Source organism: Capricornis sumatraensis, chromosome 17 (assembly GCF_032405125.1).
Source record: "Capricornis sumatraensis isolate serow.1 chromosome 17, serow.2, whole genome shotgun sequence".
NCBI lineage: Eukaryota > Metazoa > Chordata > Mammalia > Artiodactyla > Bovidae > Capricornis > Capricornis sumatraensis.
In genome coordinates, this window is record NC_091085.1 from 42,918,632 (window position 1) to 42,937,552 (window position 18,921).

The following is an 18,921-nucleotide window of genomic DNA, read 5'->3' on the forward strand; positions in this document are numbered from 1 at the left end:
AATCCATGAAGGCGTTTTGACAAAGTATACAAGGACCCCAGGAACAATTGTTTAACACCAGCCAACTTAAAAAAAAATGTTTTTTCAAGAAAAATTTTAAATAATATATTTTTTCAATAGTTTTCTTACAGGACATTCTGCCAATATTTTGATAAATGTGAGCACGTTATTCACATTAATTTTTGCCTTTGGAAATCAACTCAGCTTCCACAAAACGTCCCTCGGAAATGTTGACTCCAGAAATGTTATCAAGGAGAATAAAGTAGATTGTATTTATGATTTCCAAATAAATGTATTCTAATTTACTAGGTTAATTGTATTTTTTCCTAGTTAAACCTCTTCACTCAGTCTAACTCAAGAGTTTTTGAATCACACAGTTTTAACAGCATTCTCAATCAGCCAACACGTTATCAGGTAAGCATTCACCAACATTTATCTTTATCTGAATATAGTTCCACACATGTCTCCGTGCTGGTTATCTGGGTGTGTGCTTGCATGTACTTGTGTGTGTGTGAATAGTGAGTAGAATTGTGTACACTTCCTATGTACTATGAGGTCAAAACAGAACAGAGAAAATGGTATGCTATTTGGAGAGCACTTTAGAAATCTGAGTCCAAGTTCTTCTTCTTTCTTTTCTTTAGAAGAAGAGTACGTTTGTGATATTGAAAGCAAAGTGTTGCCACAGTTTTCCAAAGGTCACTTTCATGTACCTTGAGCTGGAGAAAGCAGTGGGAGATTCGGCATATTAGGAAAACAATGTTCTCACAGTACAAAAACCTGGTAGATTTCTGCACATAATCTGTTTTTCAAATGGAATCTTAGGCTACACTGTTGCATCAGTACTACTTAACAAAATATTTATTGCACTGTGATATTGAATGTGACATTTCAGCACTGTTTTCTAACTCAGAAGAGGGTATAGTCCTTCTCATCTGGTTGACATTTTGACTACCAAAGCTTTAGATTGCTGCTGAGTACAAGATCACAAGAATGAGGATCAAAGAGTTTATAATAAATGATAATATCAGTTAAAGGGTATGGTCCTCTTCATAAGATTTTCTCAGAAGTGGCATATTCTACAGAATTGCTTAGCACACTGACTGCCAAAGCCTCACTTGGGTAAATGGTGGTGGTTTAGTCGCTAAGTTGTCTCTGACTCTTGTGACACTATGGACTGTAGCCTGCCAGGTTCCTCTGTCGGTGGGATTCTCCAGGCAAAAACACTGAAGTCAGTTGCCATTTCCTTCTCCAGGGGATCTTCCCCACCCAGGAATTGAACCTGGGTCTCCTGCATTGCAGGCAGATTTTACTGACTGAGTTATGAGGGAAGCCGTTTATAATGTTACAATATATTCCATTATATGGATGTATTTAATTTATCAGCCTTCTATTGATAGAAATGTTTGCTCTCTTTGTATCATATTGCCAGTATTTGCTCTATCAGTAGAAGACTGATAAATACATCGACTTAATGGAATATAATGTAACCATTACAAGCTATTACAAGCAATACTGTAGTAAGTAACCTCCCCAGTTTTTTTGTGTGTGTCTTTTTACTACACACACACACACACACACACACACACACACACACACACACACACACACACACACACACACACACACACACACACACACACACATATATATATATATTTTTTCCCCCCCAGATTTTGAAAATTATGTGTGGTCAACTTTACAAAATTTTTATGGCTTCAGATTTTGTGTCCTGTTTCAAATGCTCTGCTCCCATATGGGAATATTTTTACCTACATTTTCCTTGGTACTCTCCTGTTTCAGTTTTTAAATTATAACATTTAACCTGTGTAGAATACATTTTTATGCAGTGTGTGGGTGGGGACCCCAATATATTTTTTTCCCAGATGATCATACAGCTGGGTGTGTTGAATAATCTATATTTTCTATTGATTTGGAATATCACTTTAATCATTTACTAAATTCCTTTATATACTTAGATTTATTTCTCAGACTTCAGTATTCTATAGGACCACATTGTTTTAATTATTATAGTTTAAAACAGAATAAAACAGAATATAGAGAAACACATACATATATCCTTACTTTAAGATTTTTATTTTGCATAATTTTCCTGATTATTCTTATTTTTCTATTTAAACTTTAGAGTCAGATTGTCTAGTTTGCAAAATATTCATCAATATTTTTATTGGGATGGTGTTCACTTAGGAAGAATTGACTTCTTTATAATGTTGTGTCTTACTTTTTAAGAATATTTTTACCTTTCCATTTGGTCAGATTTTCATTCCTGTGCCCAGTATCATTTTAAAGTACTCCTCAGAATGTTATATTAATTACGATTCAGTTCAGTCAGTTCAGTCGCTCAGTCTGTCTGACTGTTTGCAACCCCATGAATTGCAGCACAGCAGGCCTCCCTGTCCATCACCAACTCCCAGAGTTCACTCAGATTCACGTCCGTCGAGTCAGTGATGCCATCCAGCCATCTCATCCTCTGTCGTCCCCTTCTTCTCCTGCCCCCAATCCCTCCCAGCATCAAAGTCTTTTCCAGTGAGTCAACTCTTCAGATGAGGTGGCCAAAGTACTGGAGTTTCAGCTTTAGCATCATTCCTTCCAAAGAAATCCCAGGGTTGATTTCCTTCAGAACGGACTGGTTGGATCTCCTGGCAGTCCAAGGGACTCTCAAGTCTTCTCCTACATCACAGTTCAGAAGCATCAGTTCTTCAGCGCTCAGCCTTCTTCACAGTCCAACTCTCACATCCATACATGACTGCTGGAAAAAACATAGCCTTGACTAGATGGACCTTAGTCGGAAAGTAATGTCTCTGCTTTGGAATATACTATCTAGGTTGGTCATAACTTTTCTTCCAAGGAGTAAGCGTCTTTTAATTTCATGGCTGCAGTCACCATCTGCAGTGATTTTGGAGCCCCAAAAATATAAAGTCTCACACTGTTTCCACATCTATTTCCCATGGAGTGATGGGACCAGATGCCATGATCTTCGTTTTCTGAATGTTGAGCTTTAAGCCAACTTTTTCACTCTCCTCTTTCACTTTCATCAAGAGGCTTTTTAGCTCCTCTTCACTTTCTGCCATAAGGGTGGTGTCATCTGCATACCTGAGGTGATTGATATTTCTCCCGGCAATCTTGATTCCAGCTTGTGCTTCTTCCAGCCCAGCGTTTCTCATGATGTACTCTGCATGTAAGTTAAATAAGCAGGGTGACAATATACAGCCTTGATGTACTCCTTTTCCTATTTGGAACCAGTCTGTTGTTCCATATCCAGTTCTAACTGTTACTTCCTGACCTGCATACAGATTTCTCAAGAGGCAGGTCAGGTGGTCTGGTATTCCCATCTCTTTCAGAATTTTCCACAGTTTATTGTGATCCACACAGTCAAAGGCTTTGGCATAGTCAATAAAGCAGACATAGATGTTTTTCTGGAACTCTCTTGCTTTTTCCGTAATCCAGCGGATGTTGGCAATTTGATCGCTGGTTCCTCTGCCTTTTCTAAAACTAGCTTGAACATCAGGAATTTCACGGTTCACGTATTGCTGAAGCCTATTTTGAGTATTACTTTGCTAGCGTGTGAGATGAGTGCAATTTTAACTGGTGGAAATCACAGAAAACCACCAAATACCAACCACTGCATAAGCTAAAAGAACATAGAAATGTGTTTCCCTCTTCTATTCAAGAACTCCAGAGGTGGCCCTTCCAGGGCTGTTATCTATCTGCCACTGTCACAGACCCAGGCTGTTTCTGTCATGTTACCCTGTCATGATTGGCTTTCAGTTGAACATGATCTTATGGTCCAAGAAAGCTACCAGAGCTCTGACTATTATTTCTGCGTTTCAAAATTTAGTTAGACAATGATAGAGAAGAAAGATGCCTCGATCCTCTAAGGAGATTCAGTAAAGTTACACAAACAACGTATCTGCAGTAGATGCTGGGAAATGAGTCTTAATTCCTAGTCTCCATGTACTGAGCTAAAAATCAAGGGAAGAGAATTGGCAGTCTCTGCTGAAATGAATTATATTATTTGTCTTGGTGCTGTGCACATACCTGTATCTGTTACTTGGTTTATAAATTTCAAGCTAAAATATGAAAAAAATCAGTGTATTTATCTTTCACCATTTCCCCCCTCCTCCTCCCAGCTTTTGCTACTTAAATATTAGAATTGCAGGGGTAGGGCATAAAATCTTTCCTCTCCCCATAGATTCAGTAGCTGGGGCCTGTGAATTAAACTGACAAAAGACAGGTTTACAGGAGAAAAAAAGATAGTTTTATTTATGTGTGCAAAATGCCAACACATGGGAGAACTCAGTTATGAATAACTCAAAGGGGTAGTTAGAATTTGGGACTTAGATACCATCCTAAAAGGGGCAATGAATTTGTGGAGAGGTGACGAGACGAAGAGAGATTTGTGCTCCCAGGGGTGGTAAATTATGGGAAGGTAAATATGTGGGGAGATTAACGGAAGAGTGAGGTTTGTGTTTGTGCAGACCCATCTCTGAGCTACCTGTCTGTTGCTAGTGATGATGGTTGTTCTCTTCCTCTTGGTATGGGAAAGAGGCGGGAGGGGGAAGACCTTCATGAAGGGAAATTTATGTCCTGCTCTTTGGCAGCCCACTCCAGTATTCTTGCCTGGAGAATCCCAGGGACAGAGGAGCCTGGTGGGCTGCTGTCTATGGGGTCGCACAGAATCGGACACGACTGAATCGACTTAGCAGCAGCAGCAGCTTGAGCAGATGGGAGGAAGGCAGAGAGCTCTTTCTGTGTTTTTGCTTCTTAATTGCCTTCAGCTCAAAAAGTTCTTATGTTCCAGTGGTATACCTGGAGGGGGGAGGTGGATATTTTCTGATCCTTTCCACTACCTTGTAGGATTGTAATCCCCATTTGCCTAAGTTTTAGTCCTTTAGTTAAACAGAGTCAGTACTCCCCAGTTGTCTTTTTGCCTTAATTTTCCGTTCATCTCTTTGTCAGGTCATTTGTCTTCCACCAGTTTCTTCAAAAAGAGCTCATGGGAACTATGTTCTCTGAGTTACTTCGTGTCCTAAATTATTTTCTACTTTCTGTATATTCGTATTGACCAGCTGTGAAGTTCTTTGATAATGACTTTATTTTCTCTATGTATTTATCTACGTTGCTCTGCTGCTCTGAGAATGGAATGTTGGTATGGAAAATCTGAAGGCAACCTGATGGTTTTTCTCATATGCTTCTTCCTTTGACCTGAGATTTTGATACGAATGCCCACATTTTCTTTACCTTTTAAATCCAACAACTTGATTGTTCCGTAGATTGGATCTGTATGCATTTTTTCTGGCATGGAGTATGTCTTTTTAGTCTGTGCATTCAAGTACATGCCTTTTATTTCTAAATAATTTCCTTGAACTGTATTTTGAAATATTTTTTCCATTCCATTATTTGAGTCTCTTCAAAGAGACCAATCAGAAGCCTGCAGCATCTCTTTTCCTCTATGCCTTTTGAAATTTTTTTTATCCATTCTCCCTTTGGCTCCTTTTTTCTCATCCTGTCTTTTATTCCTATCTTCATATGCACTGCTTCAAATATATCTTTTATTTCTGTGATGATTTTAATGTTTTCTTCCTCTTCTTCCTGAGATTTTCAAACTTAAAAATATCATTTCCTCCTTTGGCTGACTGTATTTTTCCTGTGCTCTGGGATCAAGACAGGATCAGCTCCTATTTTTAAAAGATTATATATTAGTAATGACATTATATGTTTTCATCTCTTCTTTCACACTTTCTAGTGTGTGTTCTTTATTTGCTGTTTGTTTTATCCTTTTTCTTTGACTGTCTTAGTACAGAGATTCTGTAGATTTCTTACTATTACTCAATCTTGAATGAAGTAAGTTCCTCGCAGACTAACTGCTTTCAGGAAGTTGGAGTGGGGTCAGAGAATTCCAGGACCCCATCCCAAGCTAATAGGCATTTGCCTTTAGGTACAGGATCGTGTGGGGCTTCCCAGGTGGTGCTGATGGTGAAGAACCCACCTGCCAATGCAGGTAGACATAAGAGATGTGGGTTTGATCCCTGGGTCGGGAGGATCCTCTGGAGAAGAGCATGGCAACCCACTCCATTATTCTTGCCTGGTGAATCCCATGAACAGAGGAGCCTGATGGGCTTACAGTTCATGTGGTTGCAAAGAGTCAGATGCAACTTAGCACACATGGACACACAGGGTTGTGTATGTGAGTTCAATTTATTCTTTATTTTCCCTTGTCGAGAATAGCACTGAATGATTGTTCACATGGCAGACTCTCCACCTCACTGACAAAGTACTTCTAGCAAATGCAACTTTTCTTTACAGTTTTCCTTTTAGCCCTATATTCTAAGCTTCTGGAAGACTTGGTATCAAAGGTCAGGGGAAGTCTTCAGCCACGAATGTCTGCTCTTGGCATGCCTCCACATCCGCATTTGACCTTTACATAACCTTTCTAAAAAAAGAATGGGTTCCTCTGAGTCTCATTAATGAAGGAGTTAGTGTTTCTGTTTCCTGTTTTGCTTATAGCTTTTGAGTAATTATAAGTGGAGAAACGTCTTGAGTTTATTGTCACATTGAAAATTGCTGTTCTTTCATGGGAAATGATTCTTGCTAAATCCCTAGAGACTCCAGAATCCTGTACCTTTTGTATTTTCTACAGAGATGAATTCCCTCTGCCTGTAGTATAATCTTCTGTAGCTCCCCAAAAGTGATAGTAGAAAAAAGAGAAACTAAGGGAAGAGAGCTCACTTAGCTATATACATACCAAGCTTCATATAAATGTTTTGACTATATTTAGAATAAAGTCTACCTGTTAAGAACTCCTTGAGTGATAATAACTAGTGTATTTGTTTCACCAGGAATTTTTGTTTCATGTAGTGTGATTATACGACTCACCTTAAGGAAATTCCAGATCTTAATCTGCTAAATGGGGAGTTTTCCTTCAAAAGGGTGACTTTTAGAATACACTAATTCTAGTCATATTGTTCAAGGCTGAGTGCCAAACAATTGATGCTTTTGAACTGTGGTGTTGGAGAAGACTCTTAGTCCCTTGGACTGCAAGGAGATCCAACCAGTCCATTCTAAAGGAGATCAGTCCTGGGTGTTCTTTGGAAGGAATGATGCTAAAGCTGAAACTCCAGTACTTTGACCACCTCATGCGAAGAGTTGACTCATTGGAAAAGACTCTGATGCTGGGAGGGATTGGGGGCAGGAGGAGAAGGGGACAACCGAGCATGAGATGGCTGGATTGCATCACCAACTCGATGGACGTGGGTTTGGGTGAACTCCGGGAGTTGGTGAGGGACAGGGAGGCCTGGCGTGCTGTGATTCATGGGATCTCAAAGAGTTGGACACGACTGAGTGACTGAACTGAACTGAATTCTAGTCATTCTATCACAGATCAGAATATTTTTGAAATACCTCTAAAATTTACTTTTATAATTAGTTTATAAGATACACAGAAATGCTTTGTTACTTTCTCATTACGGAACTCAGCTAATCACACCGTATTAACAAAGCTCAGTGCCATCTGACTTCACATTTTTTCAAAAATAGTCACAGCCAGATAAGAATCCGCCTGCCAATGAAGGGGATGTGGGTTCAACCCCAGGTCCGGGAAGATTCCACGGAGCAACTTAGCCTGTGTGCCACAATTTCTGAGACCCATGCCCCTAAGGCCGTGCTTCATAACGAGAAGCCACTGCAATGAGAAGCCCACTCACCAGAAGTAGAGAAAGCCTGAAGGCAGCAGCAAAGACAGTGTAACCAAGAATAAACAAATAAAAATAGTCACAGCCACGCTCAAAAAAAACATGTGACCATCACCAGTCAGGTCATCACCTTACATGTTTTACATTCAAATGAATGTTTCTTCTCCAAGACAATTACTACAAAAATGCATTCACATTCAGATGTGTCTCAAGGGGCAGCAAAGGAAATGTTTAAAAATGCCCTGATCAAGGACAGTATTATTTATATTAACATTAATTATTAATAACCTGCTGGAATTTTTTATGTATATAAAGAAATTTTTTGTGAAACTGGGAATGATTTTTCTGGAGAGCATAGAGACTTGGAGGGCTTGTTGTTGTTCAGTCACTAAGTCATGTCCAACTCCTTGTGACCCCCATGGACTGCAGCACGCCAGGCTTCCCTGTCCTTCACCATCTCCTTGAGCTTGCTCAAACTCATGTCCAGTGAGTCAGTGGTACCATCCAACCATCTCATCCTCTGTTGCCCCCTTCTCCTCCTGCCTTCAATCTTTCCTAGCGTCAGGGTCCTTTCCAGTGAGTTGGCTCTTCACATCAGGTGGCCCAAGTATTGGAGCTCCAGAACATAAAGACTTAGAGAGATAGCTATGATTAAATTCTTCTCGTGAATACCTGTGCTATTCAAGTTAAAACTACTTAGCTATTCTAATTTGACTTTGAGAAATGGGAGTATATTTTAAGATTCCGCCACAAAAGCTGGGCTGTAGGCTCTTGTGACTTCTCTCCTCTCTCTTCTGTGGCAGTTCTGCTTTCCCAGCCCTCTTTGGCTTGGGAACAGCCTTGGCCCAGAGAGTTTTAGGCTGTTTTTACTCTGCATGCTGGTCTACGGTCTGATCCATGAGGGCTTGATTTTTACTGGAAGCACATGGCACAAAGGGGCACTTGTTTTAAGCTTCACGGCACATTCAAGATATCCTCTGTTATGCATGGTCCTAAGTTTTAAGACTATAGAGATATATGATCCATGGCTTCAGCGATCTCTCCACTGGAATGGAAGGGCAGCACAGAGATGGAAAGGAAGGGAAGGAAAGAAAAAAGTAGATGGACCTTCACACAGCCCTGGGATATGGCCACATGGTATAGGTGAGATGTAAATAAAATGGTATGGGGACCCAGGGAAATGCAGAGGAAGTGACAGTTGATTAAGTAGAAGAAGAAGCAGATCTGCTCCCCGTTTCTCCAAAGAACAAAACTTGGACCAGTAGTTAAGAAAGTACAGTGAAGCAGACTTTTGGCTCAATACAAAGGAATTTTTTAACAGCTACAGTTGTCCCAAAATAGACTAAACCAGCTGTCTGGAAAAAGTAGCAGGGTCTGAATCACAGACGCTGTGATTTATTTAGAGGCTGCACAATGGTATGTCAGGGTATGTCACAATAAGTGGTATGACAAATGAAAAACACATGATTTACAAGGTCCTTTCCCTCCCCCTTCCCTGGTGGCTCAGATGGTAAAGCGTCTGCCTACAATGTGGGAGACCCGGGTTCGATCCCTGGGTCGGGAAGATCCTCTGGAGAAGGAAAAGGCAACCCACTCCAGTACTCTTGCCTGGAAAATCCCATGGATGGAGGAACTTGGTAGGCGACAGTCTATGGGGTTGCAAAGAGTCGGACACAACTGAGCAACTTCACTTCACTTCCCTCCACTAAATGCTGCTCTCTACTTCCAAGTTCTTTGTGTTTGTCCAAACCTATTTTGTTACTTTATATTCATACTTTATAGATGTATGAATCTATGCATACAGACATACATGCACGTATGTCAATCAGTTTTGGCTGATATCAATCAATTTTGGCTTCTCTCTAGGAGTAAATGAGGAGATGAACGTAAAAATGTCTGATAGAGTACTTAACAATTGTTAGTTGACTTTTTGAATATTTATTTGGCTGCATCAGGTCTTAGTTTCAGCATACGGGATCTTTCGTTGCGGCGCACAGACTCTCTAGTTGTGGCATGCAGGCTTAGTAGTTGCGGCACGTGGACTTAGTTGCTCCAAGGTGTGTGGGATCTTAGTTCCCCAACCAGGGATCAGACCCATGTCCCAGTATTGCAAGGTGAATTCCTAACCACAGGAGCACCAGGGAAGTCCCACCAATTGTTAACTGAACTCGAATTAGTAAAAAAATATGCAAATAAAAGGAAAAGCTTTGATGCCTTTTGGAAAGGCAAGGCATAGCAAATATCCAACCATCCAAATCTCATTCCTTCTTCCAGTCTTAATGGAGGACTGAGAAATGAACCTAAATTTGTTTGTAGGAGATAATGCTTGAGGTAACTACCACCAAAGTTCCATACCCTGGGCAGAGAATATCCATGGTCCACTGAATAAAGTTACAATGTCTCCCTTAAAGAGTGACTCACAGCCTCATACAGAGATATATGGGTAATTCCAGGAGGCCTGTGGAATGTGGAAGTTAATTTATAGACTTCCCTTGCATTAGTTAGCAATTTAACCAAAAGGGAAAGAAGATGATTCAGTTAATGACCAATTTAATTTTTGATACTAGCTTTGATTAAAGGCTGCATTGGAAATCTAGTAGAGATAATATTTTAAATGATAGTTTTACATATTGCTCAGAAGTTTCATGATCCTTGCCTGCAGTCCCAGCATTATTTATTGGTTAATAAAGACTTTGTAAAAGAAGTGTAAATGCTAATAAGGAATAATAGTTATATTAATTGAGGACCTTCTATGTAATTTACTTTTATTGCCTTTTATAAGATATTCTAACATTTCCACGACACGGATTGTCACCAAGGTTCCGTAGCTTGTAAATAATTCAAATACATTCAAATCCAGGCAAGTTGGTAGGTTCAGAACTGGTCTAGAGATTCTCTGAGGGGAGGTAGCTGGCTCCAGCTGCAGGTGGCAACATGGTCTTAGACCATGGGGTACTTTGTCGTCAGTTTTGGGTTTATCAGCAGTTCTAGGACAACAGGAAAAATCCCATTTGACATAAGATTATATGTTATCTGGTATCCTTCCTTGTATGAAAATTATAAACTGTCTTGATATGGTTAGATTTATCAACCTTTTCCTTATGGCTTATCTTTTTAACTTCCCTGTAAGGATGATCTATTGTCCCAGAGCTATTTGTTGAGTAGTCTTTTCTTTCCCATTGATTTGTATTACTGCCTTTGAAGCTGCTTTGAACTGATAAACATTTGTTTTTTCTTTATATAAGAATATGCCTACATTGTCCCCTAAACTTAATCACATCCCTGATATGTTGATGCATCATAGTGAATTCTGGTGAAGTTTCATTGGAGCAGTGATTATGTTCCCTGTTGCATCTGCAGTGTCTAGTATGGCACCAAACACAGTTCAGTTCAGTTGCACAGTCATGTCCGACTCTTTGCAACCCCATGGAATGCAGCATGCCAGGCTTCCCTGGCCATCACCAACTCCTGGAGCTTTCTCAAACTCACCTCCATCGAGTCAGTGATGCCATCCAACCATCTCATCCTCTATTGTCCCCTTTTCCTGCCCTCAATCTTTCCCAACATCAGGGTCTTTTCAAATGAGCCAGTTCTTTGCATCAGGTGGCCAAAATATTGTAGTTTCAGCTTCAACATCAGTCCTTCCAATGAATATTCAGGACTGATCTCCTTTAGGATGGACTGATTGGGTCTCCTTACAGTCCAGGAGACTCTCAAGAGTCTTCTCCAACACCACAGTTCAAAAGCATCAATTCTTTAGTGCTCAGCTTTCTTTATAGTCCAACTCTCACATCTGTACATGACTACTGTAAAAACTGTATCTTTGATTAGATGGACCTTTGTTGGCAAAGTAACGTCTCTGTTTATTAACATGCTGTCTAGGTAGGTCGTAGCTTTTCTTCCAAGGAGCAAGTGTCTTTTCATTTCATGGCTGCAGTCACAATCTGCAGCGGTTTTGGAGCCCTCCAAAATAAAGTCTGTCACTGTTTTCATTGTTTCCCCATCTATTTGCCATGAAGTGATGGGACCGGATGCCTTGATCTTAGTTTTCTGAATGTTGAGTTTAAGCCAACTTTTTCACTCTCCTCTTTCACTTTCATCAAGAGACTCTTTAGTGCCTCTTCACTTTCTGCCATAAGGATGGGGTCATCTGCGTACCTGAGGTTATTGATACTTTTCCTGGCAATCTTGATTTCAGCTTGTGCTTCATCCAGCCTGGCATTTTGCATGATATATTCTGCATATAAGTTAAATAAGTAGGGTGACAGCATACAGCCTTGACGTACTCCTTTCCCAATTTGGAACCAGTCTCTTGTTCCATGTCCAGTTCTCATTGTTTCTTCTTGACCTGAGTACAGATTTCTCAGGAGGCAGGTCAGGTGGTCTGGTATTCCCATTTCTTTAAGAATTTTCTACAGTTTGTTGTGATACACAGTGAAAGGCTTTGGCATAGTCAATAAAGCAGAAGTAGATGTTTTTTCTGGAACTCTCTTGCTTTTTTGATGATGCAATGGATGTTGGCAATTTAATCTCTGATTCCTCTGCCTTTTCTAAATCCTGCTTGAAATCTGGAAGTTCATGGTTCACGTACTGTTGAAGCCTGGCTTGGAAAATTTTGAGCATTACTTTGCTAGTGTGTGAGGTGAGTGCAGTTGTGCAGTAGTTTGGACATTCTTTGGCATTGCCTTTCTTTGGGATTGGAATGAAAACTGACATTTTGCAGTCCTGTGGCCACTGCTGAGTTTTCCAAATTGGCTGGCATATTGAGTGCAACACTTTCACAGCATCATCTTTTAGGATTTGAAATGTCTCAACTGGAATTCCATCATCTCCACTAGCTTTGTTTGTAGTGATGAACAAAGGCCCAATTGACTTCATACTCCAGGATGAGCTGTCTGGCTCTCGGTGAGTATGATCACACCATCGTAATTATGTAGGTCATGATGATCTTTTTTGTATAGTTCTTCTGTGTATTCTTGCCACCTGGTACCTGGCACAGAGCTAAATATTTGGTGAGTGAATGAATGAGTCCTGGCTGAGATCCACCTAGCCGTGAGTCTGTCCTGAGGTTCCGATTCCACACAACTCAACACATTCTATGTGTATTTTATGACTGATGAAATGGGCTTTTCCTTCTTGATAGCGTGGATTCCTTCTCAGTTTGAGACAGACATTTTGAATTATCCGGCATGTCTCCTTTTAACATGACCTTGGCATCTAGTGGGCACATCAGTTTATAATTTTTACTGTCTTAAAACTGAGGTATATTTGCCACCCTCACTATATCTGCATTTCAGTTCAGATATTTTTCCTTTATTATCTTTTTAATGTGATTTATGAGATATGCACAAGAATGTGTGCAACACAGAGTCAGTTATGACGTATAACTATACATTTACCTAGGAAGCCACCACCTCCCAGAGAGAGAGAACCGAATAGGCTCGGCTGCTCCTCCCGAGGCCACACCCTTGCCTCTACCTAAGGGGTGATCAGTATCCTGAAATTTGGGTTTCTCACCCTCTTGCTTTGGTTTTCTTTTCAAATATAGGCTTATTGCATATATGTTGTTTAGTTGCTAAGTTGTGTCTGATTCTTTGCGACCTCATGGACTGTAGCCCGCCAGGCTCCTCTGTCCATGGGATTTTCCAGGTAAGAATACTGGAGTGGGTTGCCATTTCCTTCTCCAGGGGATCTTCGTGACCCAGTGATCGAACTCGAGTCTCTGCATTAGCAGGTGGATTCTTTAACTCTTTGCCACTGAGCCGCCAGGGAAGCCCTATTATGTGAAAAATGCATTATGTGGATTTGTTATTGAGTAAACTTTATGAGAATAATTTCATACTTAATGAAGTCTGTAACTTGAATTCTGTATTCAACATTTATGCTTCTAAGATTCATCTATACTGCTGTGTGTGGCTCTGGTTCGTTAATTTCACTAACTAATTTCATTGGTGAGCACAATGGCATTACATTGTGTCATATACCATGATTTGTCTATTTGGTATTTGTTTGGATTGTTTCCAGGTTTCTGTGTCTCAGATAAGGTTTCTATAAACCTTGTCTATGTCTGTCTCTTGGTCCACATGGGCAGAGTTTCTCTAGGCCCTGTACCAAGAAGTGGACTTTCTGGGTAAAAGGATATGCAAGTGTTCAGTTTTTAAAGATAATAACAAATCGATAGGGGATTAAGAGGTACAAACTATCATGTATAAAATAAGCTGCCAAGATATGTTGTATGGCACAGGGAAAGAGAACCATTTTTTAATAACCAATATTAAATCACTTTATTGTACACCTGAAGCTAGTAGCATATTGTACATCAACTGTATTTCAAAAAAAAGATAATGCTGAATTGTTTTTCAAAATGACCTACTTATACTCATGCCAGTAAAGTACAAAAGTTCCATTGATCCACATCCTTTCCAACACTTGGCGTTGTAAGATCTATTAATTTTTCCCTTTTTAGATAAAAATTGTATCACGTTTTTCCTTTTTCTGGCTTTATTGAGATATAATTGACATACAGCACTGTATAAGGTTAAGGTATGCAGCATAATGATTTGAATTATGTACATAATCAAATGATTATCATAGTAAGTTCAGTGAACATCCACGATCTCAGATAGATACAAAATTAAAGAAATAGAAAAAAAGTGTCTTTTCTTGGGATGAGAACTCTTCAGATCTACTCCCTTACCAACTTTCATATGTAATGTACTGCAGCATTAATTATTGTGATGTGCATCACATACCTAGTACTTACTTATGTTATAACTGGAAGTTTGTGCCATTTGACTGCCTTCACGCAACTCTCCTTTCCCCCACGCCCCTGTATCTCTTTTAACTGTAATTTGTATTTCCCTAAAGAAAACATTCTGAGATTGTTGCATGTGCTTGTTGACCATTCACAATTCCATTTCAGTGAAGTGCCTGTTTGTTTTTTGCCCATTTCCCTGTTGGATTATTTGAGTTTTTCTTATTAAAGCTCTTCATATAACTTGGATCCAAATTCTTTACAGGTTGTAAGTATCATCAATATTTTCTCCCAAAGTGTAGCTTGCTTTCTTTCTGGTATCTTTATAAACTGAAGTTTTAATTGTAATGAAGTTGAGTTTATCAATCTTTTCTACTCCATTAGAATTTTTAATCTTGTTTGGAAACATCCAGTTGTGCACTGAATTTATAAATATGTTCTTCTGTGCTTTCTTTTAAATGATTTAAAAGCTTTGGTTTCCATATTTAAGATGCACATGGGATCCACTTTTGTGTGCTTCTGTGAAGTAGGGCTCCAATTTAATTTTTTCCATATGCATAAGAAATTATCTTGTAAGAGCATTTATTGAATTTGAAATATATTCACAGTATATATTGCTGTGAAAGGAAAACATAATATAACAATATGTGGTATTTAGAAAACATAATACATATAGTAATTAGTTTATATACAAAATTTAAAAAAAGATGTTGGAAAAACATGCACTAAAATAACAGTGATTATCTTTGGATGGTGGAATAATTGATGAGTTTTGTTTATTTTTTGTTCTCTTTACTCTCCAAATTCTCTGTATTGAGCATATGTTTATAGATTTTTAAAAAAATACGGTAGTGTCTATAGATGATAATATTGTATAGAGAAATCATTAGATGAAAGGAAATCATGAATTGAAGTCTTTCAACTCACCTTTTCTTGTGAAGCTTCTTGCATTCCTGGAATAGTGTGGCTGGTGGTGAGGGGGTGGAGGTGAAGGGTGGGGCAAGGGAGTGTTGTGGATTATGCAGAAAAACTCAGTACAGGTGAAAAGGGATTAAGTTCTGAAATCTGGGTGAGTCTTTCATTAGTACAGTTTCTCTTCCCTGAATTCTTTACTGGTATGTAAAGCTCTTTGGAAAATAAAATTCAGATTACTTATATTTATCATTGGTGATATAATTTTTTTTTTGGCCCAACAGCAAATAATGAAAAGACTTATAAAGCGATATGTTTTGAAAGCACAAGTAGACAAAGAAAATGATGAAGTTAATGAAGGTAAGCATCTTAAACTTAAAAAACATCCTTTTACAACTAATTTAATGAACAGTGGAAAACTTAATATTGAAGGGTACTTTTAAAAATCCAGTCTCGGTTAACTGAGTTCTTCCAGGATTGACAGGAAAATCTTATGTTTCATTTCTAAAGTTCTATCTTTTAAAATAAACAGTTATTTAAAATGTTAGTCAGAGACAATTTATCACTACAGAGTGCTCTAACTGATTCTTAGAGTGTAAAGTGTGTCATCTTGCTGGGAGTTTTTATTCCCTGTAACATGAGTAGTCTGTAGTTTCAGTTCTGTTTCAGTGAGCTGAGTGCTAACATTTTTCCAGTGATGCAGGTAAAATAAGAGTTAGCTCAAACATTTTTGCAGAAAAATTTTCACTTGTTGTCCAGAAAGAAATCTGTAACCCATTTTTGTCATATGGTGTTTCTCTTTTGCTTTTCACTTTTCTTCTTGGCACCTTACTTAAATGTACCTATTTTCCAGGCATATCCTAGGCTTCGCATCTGTCTGGACTATAAAACCTTTCATCAAGTGCTGGGATGTAAGCCAAAGCACAGGGCCATGGTTGGAAAGAAATCAGTCAGGGAAAAATAAGTTGCCCTAAAAATGGAAACTACAGGGAATTCCCTGGTGGTTCTGTGGTTGGGACTTCTTGCTTCCCTGCAGGGGGCAAGTGTTCCAATCCTAGTTGAGGAACTAAGATCCTGCACGCCTTCCAACACAGCCAAAAATTAAAAAAAAAAAAAAATAATGAAAGCTACAACTTTCAACACCAATGAGATGCTATTAGATCTACTTATACTTTTAAGAAAGGGCTAAACTAAACTGTTGATGAACTCTGAAGCCATTACTTGATTAATGCAAGAAATCCCTTGCAAATCTGAGTCAATACCATATGTGTTTGTAGCACAGAAATCTAAGAATGTATGTTTGGGAATCAGCAAAAAATCCAATCATGGTCACCAGAAATAGTCTCAGAGACAGAATTGAAACTGAAATTGAAATTTTTAGTTTAGAAAGCAGAGACCTTATCAGTTGTGCCATAACCTCCCTGAAAACAAAACAAAAAAATAATTAAGTGAAGTGTGGAATTGGGACACCATGATGACTTCAGAAAAAAGCACTCATCTTCTAAGTCCTTATACGCAAAAGAGGAAAATGAATTAATAAGAATTAATGAATTAAAGAGAATTTAGAGTTTTGGACGAAGTTCTAACTAAAAGAGTGTATCATATAACGTAACCTCCTTATTTAATAAATATGTTTCCTGTATTGGTAAATATAGCACTTGGTGTGTAGGCTTCCCATAACTCAAAAACAAGGAAGAAGGATATGGTAGTAGGAAGGCAAGAGGAAGCTCACTAGCTTATGGTCCAGTTATGATAGTAAATGGTGTGAGAATCCATTTCTTCCACAGAAGACTTTTGGTTTCAAATTTGATCAGTTTATTTCCTCTCTGTTGCCATATGTGAAAGGAAAAGCACCTCCACTTTTTTTTTTTTGCCATGAAAAGAATCAATAACTTTTGTGTGTATTCTTGAAGAAGAGTTAGGATTACTTAAAAGGTTCTGTCTTTTAAATATAATCAAAGAATATGGATTATACTTTAAAGCATCATAAAGATACCAGGAAATATCATGAAAGGTATATTTTACATGTGATTCTATTATAAAATGGTGTTACAGTGCCAGTGATTTGAAGAATCATTTCTTGGATTCAAGATAAGTTCATGCTCCAAAGGTTACTTTTCAAGGTCAATGACTTATCTACATTTTAGTTCTTTGCAAGAGAATTCAGTTTTTAATTGTAATCTACACATTCTCAAAATATTGCCAAGCTAAATTATGGGGACAGTTGTGTTTTAATAGCCAGAAGTTTCCTATAGTCTTCTGTGTGTGTAAACCTTGCCAGTGGTATCACATCTAAGCTTCTTAATTTCACTATTGCTTGTACCACACAGTTTGTGTCCTTGACTCCATAGTCATTACCATTGGCTTCCCTGAGAAAAACACTTACTCTTTTTCCTTCCTTTCCCGTACTTCAAACTTGACCTCAAATATACTGCTTCCATGTGAGTATTTGCCTAATAAATAGATTGATTCATTTTTAGTAATGTTTCAATTTAATAGGACTCCATTCTAGCCTAGCAATGGGAGATGATCTATAAAAGTGTCAACTCTTACGCTCAGGGAACCAGAGGAACTCCCTGAAGACAGAAGGGGATATCCTGATTATAGATTATATCCTGATTATAGATTACTAGTTAACAGATAAATCTGCTACCTGGGAAGCCCCAACAGACAAATCACCTTGTGTTAAAAATTGGTTGAACCAGGACAAAAAACTTTTAAAACACAGTTGGACTACTGTTATAGCTTTTTCCAAAGTCAGTGCATTTTTAAAGGCAAAGCATTTCTTAAACATTTTAAAGGAAAAAAAAAATCCAAAATAACTATGTCGGAGACATTATGAGATGAATGTATTCATGTTGTATGAATTTCACTCCTTTTTTTTTTTTCTAAATCCAAAGAGCAAATGACCAATCATATGCTTTTTAATACAAACACTATAGGTGAATTAAAGGAAATCAAGCAAGATATCTCCAGCCTTCGTTATGAACTTTTGGAGGACAAGAGCCAAGCAACTGAAGAATTAGCCATTCTAATTCATAAGCTCAGTGAGAAACTGAGCCCCAGCATGCTGAGATGTGAATGAGTCAGCAACCTGGAATTATGGCTTTGACTATAGCACAACTATGGGCAATAATATTTCTTAGTATGAAATACTTGAAAACCTATGGTGTAAATTTTAAGTATTAACTACCTTTATCATGTGAATCTTTCAAAGTTAGGTCTTAATGATTTTACTGTTTTATCACATGAAAATGGTCTTCATTTTAATTGTTTGCCTTGACATTACAAACAATGATATGCCCTTGTATTTAAAGGCCCCAAATGAACTACATTACTGACATTTTTTTGGTCTGTTTTAGAATAAACTCTGTCTTTGCACTACTGGTTTGCCTCCAAGAGACTGTAGGCTCCTTGGGGACAGGGACCATGTCTTATTCATCTTCATGTTTCCAGCATCTAGTACTGTGCCTGGTACATAGTAGGTGCTCAATAAATGTTGTCAAAACCAACTGAACTGCCAATAAAATACAAATAAAAATTAAA

At 38.4% G+C, this 18,921-nt stretch overlaps 1 protein-coding gene across 2 annotated transcripts in view; it reads left to right on the forward strand.

Annotated features, from left to right (window-relative positions):
* Nucleotides 1-18,460, forward strand: part of TRPC3 (transient receptor potential cation channel subfamily C member 3) — a 73,420-nt gene extending 54,960 nt beyond the window's left edge. The window contains exons 10-12 of one of the 2 annotated variants that reach the window (XM_068989992.1): nt 331-414; nt 15,660-15,735; nt 18,318-18,460. In XM_068989992.1, the coding sequence (XP_068846093.1) occupies nt 331-414; nt 15,660-15,735; nt 18,318-18,460 (303 nt within the window). The remainder of the gene's footprint in view (nt 1-330; nt 415-15,659; nt 15,736-18,317) is intronic. The other variant, XM_068989993.1, reaches the window with a different exon arrangement.
* Nucleotides 18,461-18,921: the final 461 nt, after the last annotated feature.